Below are 11,321 nucleotides of genomic sequence, written 5' to 3'. Positions count from 1 at the left end.
GAGAATCAACGTTTCGGGCATGAGCCCTTCTTCAGGAATGAGGAAAGTGTGTCCAGCAGGCTCAGATAAAAGGTAGGGAGGAGGGACTTGGGGGAGGGGCGTTGGAAATGCGATAGGTGGAAGGAGGTTAAGGTGAGGGTGATAGACCAGAATGGAGGAGGGGGCGGAGAGGTCAGGAAGAAGATTGCAGGTTAGGAAGGTGGTGCTAAGTTTGAACTCCACCACCTTCCTAACCTGCAATCTTCTTCCTGACCTCTCCGCCCCCACCCCCACTCCGGCCTATCACCCTCACCTTAACCTCCTTCCACCTATCGCATTTCCAACGCCCCTCCCCCAAGTCCTTCCTCCCTACCTTTTATCTTAGCCTGTTGGACACACTTTCCTCATTCCTGAAGAAGGGCTCATGCCCGAAACATCGATTCTCCTGCTCCTTGGATGCTGCCTGACCTGCTGCGCTTTTCCAGCAACACATTTTCAGCTCTGATCTCCAGCATCTGCAGTCCTCACTTTCTCCTGTCTGTTGTTTGGGCTTCCTCAGAAGTTGGGATCAGAAGTTGCATCATGATTGGGTCCACAAGTATACAAACTGAGTCAGTTACCACTTCCATGCTGGAAAGGTTGGGTTCAAGCTCTCTGCAAAGCCCTGTGCCAAGTTGGTGCTGAACAACTTCATGTTTCCTAATGTTGAACACATTGTAGGGTTCTTGTTTGCACTCAGTAGTTTGCTGATTTTAGATGGTTCAAATCACCCCCAGATTCCTGGTTCTGACACTGGACTTATTAGGGAAGGAGAAAGGAAGAAGGCATTAGACAGGTGTTTCAGGACAAAAGAATCTATTTATTTAAATATAAAAAAGTATAATAAAGAAAATAAAGGTAATTACAGCAAACAGTGAAATTAACACAATCAGTTATATAGAGGACAGTAATGAAATACACTATTAAACAAAAATTAAACACTATTAGAACTTAAACAGCAGTTTCAATGACAGAAACTAGTCAGGTTTCCTACCCTTGCAGTCCCATGCACTGTCACCACCCGCGTTTCCCTCCCTGCTAGCTAGGTTGGAAATTTTGGGGTCTCAGAAGTTTAAGCTCACCATCGAGGAGAATGCAGTTTTGAAGTACAGCTGGCTGTGCAAGTTGTCTTGGTTCGAAACAGGCCCGTTGCTGGAAGCTCTTGATCAGATAACGCGTGGTTGGCTTTCCACCTCTCAAATGTCTTCCGATGATACTCTTGGTTTGGCTTCCCAATTCAGCTTCTCTGTTCTGCCTCTTTCATTCTAAGTTTAGAAGCTCCTTGTTGGGGTTTGGAAGGCTGCGGGGAAGCTGCTTGTGCAGGGAGTTTGTTGTTGAAAAGGCTCTCCCCCCTGATTGTGAGCCCCATTATCTCCCCTCAAATCATTGTGCATTGTGTTCCTGGCATTTCCTCCTGAAGTCAATTGGCTTCCCATTGGATAAGAATATGTGTAAATGGATTTTGATTGAAGTTGAACGTTTGGTATCTGTATTGGCCGCATACTGTTTGTGCTGGGTAGCACAAACATGTAAACGTTAGTTTTGGTCTAGAGTGTTAGGTTTGGTTGATTGTTGTCTTAGATTGGAGGTGTAAATTGGACTTCCAAGCAATGTTTGTGTATTTCTCCCAGAGCTTTTAAAAGTTCTGGTAAATCCAGGATCTCGTCCAAACATTTTAGATGATGGGGATTTTTGCTCAATCCTACACCATCAGCCTATGTCTGTAGGTTGTCTCACTAAAGTTTTTGTTTTGAGTTGTTTGCAGTGTACCCATGGAAGACCCTATGCCAGTGAGCTGACACCTGGGCTATGTCTTGCCCATTCCATCAAGCTGGGTGTCTTCTGATGTACAAAACCTGCCTCAGTTCACAGCATTTAGTGAGTCATTTCAGTAATAACATAAGTTTAAACAAATATATAAAGAAACCCTTTGTTAAGTTTAAAATAATGGATCTCCTATACTGTTGTATTGCACCTTTCAGCTTTGTTCATGTGTATCCCAACTCCACTTTCAATGTTCCTGGAACTCTCATCCATTGCATCATTTCTTCATGGTTTAACTTTGTATTGGAATTCTGAGTTCCACCTTTAAATTAATTGAAAACACTACCACTTGGGACCATAAAGTAGAGTCATAAATGAAAATTTTGGGGCCATCAGCACTGAAGCAGGATTGGCTGCCATGGAGCTCCAAGTTCGGGGAGGATGTTCGTTTCTAAGAGGCCCCTGATTTCTCCAGAACTACCCTCTTCTTTTGCACCCCCCACCATCCCAGTTCTCAGTAAAACGTCAAAGCAATTTTCAAATCTAGAAATGGAGTCACAGTAGGAAAAAGATTGGGGTGCGCTGATCTAGATGTTATGCTTACAATGGATCACGAATTGGTAACCATCTGACTCCAAGGTGGAAATGCTACCAACTGAGCTACAGTTGACAGCTCAAAAGCACCTCTGGTTATCAAGTTTGTCAGCCAGTGAGCACTGACTGAATTTGATCACACAGGATGGCACAGTGGCAACCATTCTCAGCCAACGTTTCTGCAGTTAGTTAATATAGACATCGGGAACAAGGAGAGAAATGTTCCTTCCCACTCCTCCTTGTCCCAGTCCAAAAACCGTAAAACACTTCACTGGTGTCTGTCTATCTAAGATCTGCAAAGTTAGCACATTAGATTGGAATTTCCTCCTGCGTGTTAGTGCAATACCAATACTTAGCCAAGGAGCCTTACTCCTGTATCTAACAGTCTCACTCCCCCATTCTTACTATGGACTTTAACCAGCAGAGATGGAGTTGTACTTTATGAATAGAGTAGGGAATGGACTAATTTCAAAGAGTCGGTAGACTCAATGACCTCGTATTGGAACTGAAGAAATATACAGAGGCAAAACAGCTTTTAAGATTAACTGGTGTTCGCTGGATACGATGAGCATCTTATAATTGTGCTGTTTCCATTTTAGTTAAATGTAGCACTTCCACTGAGAGTCACAAGGGTTAATAAGTTTACTGCAGCTCAGGGTTGAGTGGTTTTGTGTGCAGGGTGCCTATTAGAATATGAAGCAAGGAGGGAGGGAGGAGACTTGAACAACCTTGCTGCAGTTAGATCACTCGTGAAGGCAGCTGTTGGAAGAGTCAGCCGCCCACATCAGGAAGTGGTCGGATCTCTGAGAGGAAGGGGAAGCTTAGTGCAGCAGTCTCTCAGCCCTTTTCTTTACTCGAGCCAGTGTACAGCCGTTCATGTTGACGGAACAGAGTCCATGAACTGAGGCAACTCCTTTTCTATTTAAAAAAAGGAAAAAGTCAGGAAAATTGACGTTTCTTCTCAACTGCTTCATTGTGCAGGTAAGTTCTCTATTTTGAATGTTTCCTTTTACAGCCCGGGCTGTCAGCTTGTTTGTGTCAGAGTTTCTTCCACTGAAGGACAGGAATTTGTGATGAGTGTTTGCAGTTTATCAGATTTGTTCCAAGGAATTACCCCACGGTGTCGCAGGGGAAGTAACAATTTTTGTTAATTTGTGTCTGGAACATGATATATCATAAGCCAGTTTACAGGAACTTTCAGGACGGGTTAGTACTGGAGAAACCGATCAAATGAAAGACGGGAGTTTATTAAGATTTCCAGTATCACCAGGACAGTGTCCCGTTTCAACCATAGAATCTAAAGATGTGGCGAAATTGGAACTTCTAATCCAGGGAAGAAACATGCACGACTTGGATTTTTTAAAAGAAAGTTCTCAACCACTTAAATATGTCGCTTTAACTCTTTGTGTGCTAAATAAAATATCAGCTTCAGCTGTCAGGTTGTGTGGTCTAAGCATTGCACGATTGCACATTGCAATTTTTAAGGTTGCAGTCATTTTATTTTCGGGAAATGAAAACGGAATTTCGATGCTCAGCCTCTATTTGCCCTGGCATGGAGCATTTGGAAAAAATTCGTAACCAGCACTGAGAACCTGGATTAGATTTCTCTGGAAAATGTGGTGCGAGTGTGGCGTGCTCGGAGGAGCTGGTGTGATGCACTGCAACAGGATGTTGTAGACATTGCTGCTGTGGTCAGCAGTGGAAAGCATTAGTCAGTGAAAAGACATCTTCTTTTGTTCCTTAGGCATGTTTCTGTTCAGCTTTTTTTATATATGTTACAGCATTACTTAACAGTCGGTCTGTAGCACACTCCTGTCAGAGTGAGGAAGTTGCACACTTTGTTCCCAGACTAGAGCACGAAAGAGAGGAGACTGACGTCGAGAGAGTGGTGATTTGCAAGAGATGCCATCTTGAATGAGAGGTGAAACCAATGCCCCATTTACCCCCACCCCCTCAGGTGAATGTAAAGGATCTTGTTTTGGAGAGAGTAAGGTACAGAGTAGTGTTTCACCCATTTAATTCTGATGGGATTGCTTTAAGAATATTGATACCTACCAATTTATAAAGTAAATTTAAACAATTCTCTAACAGTTAGAATGATCTGGCCTCCAACCATAATTCAAAAAGGTTTTAAAGCAAATCTCTGTTTTTATAGATTTTATTCTCTTCCTGCTGAAAGATTACAAGGCAATTTAGTCTCTGGTTCTTTGAGCTATGTTTTGGAGATTGCAGTCTTTCCCACCGTCCAGTGTTTACTTTTTTTTATTTTAGGAGACTTGAAAGACCCTAGTAATAAACCAAATAACACACTCCGGTTCTTCCATGATCACCGATGCAAGTCTTGTCCAAAAATGTTAAAGGCCTTTGGAACATCCTCGGTTTCCCGTGATCTGATGGCTTTCTCTGTTCACCAGAAGAAAACAAAATAATTTGTAACTTAAAACCAAACTCCTGAGATGTAGGTGTTACCAGAAAGACCGGCATTTATTGTCTGTTGCTGATGCCCGTCAGAAGGTCGTGGTGAGTTGCTGCCTTGAATGGCCAACAAGACACTGCCAAGGTGCTGTTAGGTAGAAAGTAACAAGAGTCTGGTCCAGCTGCAATGAAAGATTGGCATTACGGTATGTGGCAAATTTAATATAGGTGATTTGGAGGGAACTTTCAAGATATTAATGTGCCTGTGCATCTCCTGCCCTTGATAAAAGATGACAGATTTGGAAAACGCTATTGAAGAGTTTGGGTTTCAAGACTGGAATTTAAACCCAAACCTTGTGTTAATTGCCTGAATACTCCTGTGTTAAAGCCATGGAAATATCTTGTATCTTCATTAAATTAATTCTACTATTAATAGAATGAAGCATTGGAAACAGTTTTTGAGTTATATTCTGATATAGTTTGAGGTGTGGAGTCCGTATCATTGTTCACTTTTTTTGCTAGTGAGAAAAGTGGGAATTTGGTTGTGTCAAATAGATGGTCTATAGTCTCTTTTGAAGAGTAGCAGTAATATGAAATGCTTTTGTTTCTCTGTTCTCTGCTAAATATTTTAGTTATTTTGATATTCTGGTTCACCTCAACTGTCATGTCATTTCCAGACTTGAGAATGGCTCCCGAAAGAAGAAAAAATAGTAACTGAGATCACTTTAAGATGGAAACTTTAGGGCTAGTACATTATATGGGTAACAGAGTTTTACAAACTGCAATTATTCCCAAATTTAAACTAACTGATGTCAATGTTATAGTTGGTAGCAATTCTGCTACGTTCATAGAATAATCATAGAATCCAATCAGTGTGGAAACAGTCCCTTAGGGCCAACACTCCAAAGAATAACCCACTCACTCAGACCCATTTCCCTCATCTATTACTCTACATTTATCACTGACTAATGGAACCAACCCACATGTCCATGAACACTATGGGCAATTTATCATAACCAACTCATCTAACCTGCACATTTTTGCATTGTGGGAGGAAACTGGAGCAAACCCATGCAGACACTTGGGATAATGTGCAAGCCCCACGCAGACAGTTGCCTGAGGCTGGAATCGAACCTGGGTCTCTGGCACTATGAGGCAGCAGCACTAACCACTGAGCCACCATGCCGTCCAAGCTAGGGTGGGTCAATATTCCCACTCCTGGTCAGAAGTTACTGAATATTGTTGTTGAATGTGAAAAGGATTAAGCTCAGCTGTGATGATGTTTGCAGTTGAATAGTCACTGGTGGGGGTCTGAAATGAAGAATGGATGTATGATCATAAATAGAAGCTTGTTCCATCCTCCAGTGGGATCATTGGCTGATCAGATTGTGAGCTTATCTCAATTTTATTACCTGTCCTTCATCACTGCCTGCTCCCATAACTCTTAAGTGCCAGGTGAATCTAAACTCTAAATCAGCCTTAAATACATTTAATAACCCCTCACCTCACTACTCTCAAGACAATTCCAAAGACTAGCAACTTTGAGAGGAGAGGTTCCTATATTTCCATCTTAAATGGGAGATCCCTTAATTTAACCCACTCCCCAACAGTTCTAGATTCCCCCACAAGGAACTATAGATCATTGAGTCTGATATCGGTGGTGGGCAAATTGTTGGAGGGAATCCTGAAGGATAGGATTTACATGTAATCGGAAATGCAAGAATTGATTAGAGATAGTCAACATGGCTTTGTGGGTGGGAAATCATGTCTCACTAACTTGATTGAGTTTTTTTTTAAGAAGTAATGAAAAGGATTCAGGGCAGAGCGGTGGATGTGATCTATATGGACTTCAGTAAGGCATTCGATAAGGTTCCTCATTGTAAGCTGGTTAGCAAGATTAGATCATATCGAACACAGGCAGAACTATCCATTTGGATACAGAATTGGCTCAAAGGTAGAAGATAGAGTGGGTGGTGGAAGATTGATTTTCAGACTGGAGGCCTGTGACCAGTGGTGTGTCATAAGGATCAGTGCTGGGTCCACTGTTTTTCATCATTTTATATAAATGATATGGATGTGAACATAGGAAGTATAGTTAATAAGTTTGCAGATGACACCAAAATTGGAGGTTTAGTGGACTGCAAAGAAGATTACGTCAGAGTACAACAGGATCTTGATCAGATGGACCAATGGGCCAGGGGGTGGCGGATGGAGTTTAATTTGGATAAATATGATGTGCTCCATTTGGAAAGGCCAATAGGGGCAGGACTAATACACTTACTATTAAGGTCCTAGGGAGCGTTGCAGAACAAAGAGGAAAGACTGCAGGTTCGTGGTTCCTTGAAAGTGGAGGCGCAAGTAGATAGGATAGTGAAGAAAGTGTTTGGTATGCTTTCCTTTATTTATCAGAGCATTGAGTACAGGAGTTGGAAGGTCGTATTGCAGCTGTACAGGTCTTTGGTTAGGTCACTTTTGGAATATTGTGTCCAATTCTGGTCTCCTTCCTATTGGAAGAATAATGTGAAATTTGTAAGGGTTCAGAAAAGATTTACAAGGATGTTGCCAGGGTTGGAGTATTTGACTATAGAGAGAGGCTGGGGCTGTTTTCCCTGGAGCATCGGAGGCTGAGGGGTGCCCTTTATAGAGTTGTATAAAATCACAAGGGACATGGATAAGACAAATAGATAAGGTCTTTTCCCTGGGGTGGAGAAATCCAGAATTAAAGGGCATAGGTTTAGAGTGGGCAGGGGGACAACTTTTTCATGCAGAGGGTGGTGCGTGTATGGAATGAGCTACCAGAGGAAGTGGTGGAGACTGGCACAATATTTAAAAGGCATCTGGATGGGTATATAAATAGGAAGGGTTTAGAGGGATATGGGCCAAGTGCTGGCAAATGGGATTAGATTAATTTAGGATAACTGGTCAGTATGCAAGTTGGACCAAAATATCTGTTTCCATTATGTACATCTCTATGACCCTAAGGAGGAAACCCACTCAGCATCTACTGTTAAGCCACCATCATATAGAATATTTTGGACTTGTCAGTCTTGGGGATGGAAAAAATGGTTAGAAACATATTTATTCAAAACATCATTTGCAGGGCTATGGGGATGAGCAAGGGAGTGGGACCAATCAGATCTTTCAAAATGCCACCGTGGGCATAATGTTCAAAAGGGAGTCCTTCAGCAATATAAAATATTTGAGATTAAATGTTAATATTCAGCACATGATTTATCTTTTATTGCAGCTTGGACCAAAAGGTCTGTTCCCATGCTGTACATCTCTATGACTCTATGATGAAAATCTGGATATAGTTTTTAAAACAAAATTAATTTTTCAAGTTTCCTCCCTGTTGCTAGTGAGCAGCACCTAAGTCATAGCTGGGGATACAGAGGCCGTTAAAGGTAGTTGTTCAGGTTCAGACCACAAGATCAAACCAGTGTGTATACACACACACACATCCTGTTGCTACTGCCATAAGATGCAAACATACCCCATCGGGATTGTGATTGAAGGTGTCTCACGTGCAGAATTGCGTATCCATTCAGAAGTCTTGATGGGAAGTAAGAAATATGGCAACCAGCAGCAAACGTTAATCAAAAATATCCCACAATGGTAACAGGGAGTTTCTGAAAAATGTCTGAGAACTAGCTTTGGGAGTATAGTAAATGGCTGACCCTTGTTCTATTTTGTAAGCTGGACATAAATATTTTATCTAAAGCTATGAAAAGCCCATTAGTGCATGCCACAGTTGTTAGGATAACCAATGGCTTCATGCTGTTCTGTATCAATGTGTGCTTCCAGTCACTAATAATTCTCTCCATCTGCTTTAGTTCCAGACGAAATAAATGTCTTACCACAGCTTCCTGCTTGAGCCAATCAGCTGTCATGCCTGGAATAAAGACAGGACCCGTGAGTATTTATTTCAAATAAATGCAGTGTAAACATTCTGACTGCCCGAAACTAAAGTAATTGTAACCAAGTGTCTTCATTTCAAATGCTAATTAACCTCGATGTCTTAACATGATTGCATATCTCCAGAACTCAATAGCTTCATCCCCAATCCTGCTTTTGGAATTCCATAGAAAGGAGGTGGAAAAAGGGTCGGGGTTAAATGTATTGTTAAAACATTGTGTTTTACTAAATATTGTAAAAGAGTTACTGAGATGATAGCTCAAATGTCAGTGAGTTAAACTTGAATTCTTGTTTCCCCATAGATTTCTAAAGAATTTATGATGTCTCAGCACTTGATAAGCATGCCACACCCATTGTGGCTAATCGTTTTACAAAATTTGGTTTTAAACAGAATAAGCTTGGCTCAGAAAGAAAATTCAGAGGGTTAGTTGAAAGTTCATCTTGTTTAGGTCAAGTAGAGTACTGCACTAGGATGGTATTGAATAGCATATTCGACGTTTTCAATTGTCTCACAACCATGAGTTGCCTTGAATTGAACTAACTGAGTCTGATTGTTACTGCCATGCTGTAGTTTCACATGTTGTGAAATAAAACAGCTCAACAATTTCATAGCTGGCTGTTCCGGCCAAATACTTTCATGTCTGCCTTTACAAAGGTTAAGGATTTTCAAGTGCAAGATACACATGTTTCTAAATAAGAAAACAAAAACACCTTTTGGTTAAATCCAGGGGTCGCATTATCAATTAGGCGTTGGACTATGTAGGCACAGACTTAAATGCAAGATATTCAGATCCCTTGTGTGAGCATTCAGTATTACTATACCAAAGAGAATACCTAGCCCAAGACCTTAAACTTGTGTCTGCAACTTAATGGAACTTTAGCCTGTACAGGTGTACAATGAAACACCCTTGTCACTAGATCCATTTCCTTTGTAAATTGAGTATAAATTGGTTCTTAGTCTTAGCGTATTCATTATAGGAGGTTTGATCACTCCATTTGAAATGTAGGGCTATTATTGGGTAGGTACCTGTACTATGTACTTCACTGTAACTGAGAACAGTAATAACTAATCAAAGACACTAGCATGTGATTGTAACTGACTACTGGTTCGAGCACCCTGAAGGTGGTGAGTTAAGTACTATAGGTGGCAGCTTGCAATATTTTCGAAGTGCTGCTTTATTCAATTACTAGAAACTATCTGACAGCTAACAAAAAAAATGCCTTCTGGAGGAAGTTAATGCAATTCACAGACTGAGGAATCTATATATTCAAGTAAAATGCATTGAAACAGTCTGTGCAGCAAAGTAAAATCCAGATGGACGGAACACCAGAGAACGATTACAGAGCTGCATTCAATCAAATACAGACAGATCAAGGATCATTTTGGCACTCAATGCTGACCAGAATTTTATATCCTTGTTCCGTTTGCACCCTCATACTGTGCTTTCTGTTAGAACAGTGTGACTTATTTTCAGCAGTTACTCAGACCTATAAACCTTAGCTTTCAGAATGCCGTGCTTTGACGAAATCCCATCTCAGTGACAGCATAGTGAACCATAGTATTTCTGTTGGGCTGTGGTGAAGGCAGCCTCACGTGAATCCTAAATAATTTTACTAGTGAGGATTTGAAAGATTCCATCTTGCTTTTTAAACTTTTACAGTGAATGTTTTCATAGAAAAAAGCTCATTTTGTTACAAAGATATATTGAGTTTCTTAACCACCTTAAAGCAATTTTAAAGAGAGACTATTTTAAAAAAAAAGCACCAGACCCTTTTATGTTAAGCACTCTTCCAGCTGGTTGAATTCAGAACATTCATTTATTTCTATTCAAATTAAAGCATAATTTTCCTTCAGCGATGTTGGAACTTGTCTGGAAGCAGACTGCTGTTCGTCTTGCTGCAGGTTTGTTGAGTGGCATTGGTATGCTGACGTATTGTTCAATTACTGAAACATTTGTTCTAGCCCAGGCTTGTATGGTCATGTAGTGCTGTTTCATAAAAATAAGTCAGTAGAAGGTAGTTTAGACTCAAATTGGGTTGATTTATTGTCCCTTTTTACGCCCACCTTATTTTGTTCTTGTCAATCCTCACTCACAGCCTATTAGTATGAAGGTTATATTCTTCAAGATTTGGTTATTGACATCCCCTCCCCCTCCAATTGCCATTTAAAAAGCCCAGTTCAGCAATACTCCTCCCCTTTCCCCATTTGTAATATTTGTATCTCTAATTAAAGTTAAATGTTCAATTAAATTAAAAATAATACATTAAAAAATTGTCTCCGTGGTTATGTTCAATACTGTAATTCTGCAGATTGAACTTCAAATCAAGAAGACTGCAGGACACACCTGGAGGTGTGGCAGTTTCATTTTGTGTGCCTATACTGCGATATCAGCCAATACAGGCACACAGTAACCAAAGATTATCTGTCTATTTTTCTCCCATCTTTCTTCGGTAGCTCAATGACGCGAGCAGATTCGCAGGTTTGCTTCTCTCCCGTCACAAACATGTGCTGCTTGTTTTTATTATGTTGTGACTATTGAACTCTAAATGAAATCATCATCAATGACTATGTTGAGCTTGATCCTAAGGTGGTTTTATGGCATAAAATGAAGTCA

General features: G+C 40.7%; 1 protein-coding gene across 2 annotated transcripts in view; it reads left to right on the top strand.

The window, feature by feature from the left end:
* The first annotated feature begins 3,143 nt into the window (after positions 1-3,143).
* Positions 3,144-11,321, top strand: part of arpc1b (actin related protein 2/3 complex, subunit 1B) — a 31,993-nt gene continuing 23,815 nt past the window's right edge. Inside the window, exons 1-3 of one of the 2 annotated variants that reach the window (XM_072559310.1) lie at positions 3,144-3,357; positions 4,158-4,297; positions 8,625-8,703. In XM_072559310.1, the coding sequence (XP_072415411.1) occupies positions 8,640-8,703 (64 nt within the window). In that variant the 5' untranslated portion in view covers positions 3,144-3,357; positions 4,158-4,297; positions 8,625-8,639. The remainder of the gene's footprint in view (positions 3,358-4,157; positions 4,298-8,624; positions 8,704-11,321) is intronic. The other variant, XM_072559309.1, reaches the window with a different exon arrangement.

The sequence above is a fragment of the Chiloscyllium punctatum genome, chromosome 40, assembly GCF_047496795.1.
Source record: "Chiloscyllium punctatum isolate Juve2018m chromosome 40, sChiPun1.3, whole genome shotgun sequence".
Lineage (NCBI taxonomy): Eukaryota > Metazoa > Chordata > Chondrichthyes > Orectolobiformes > Hemiscylliidae > Chiloscyllium > Chiloscyllium punctatum.
This window is presented reverse-complemented; position numbering and strand designations above follow the sequence as displayed.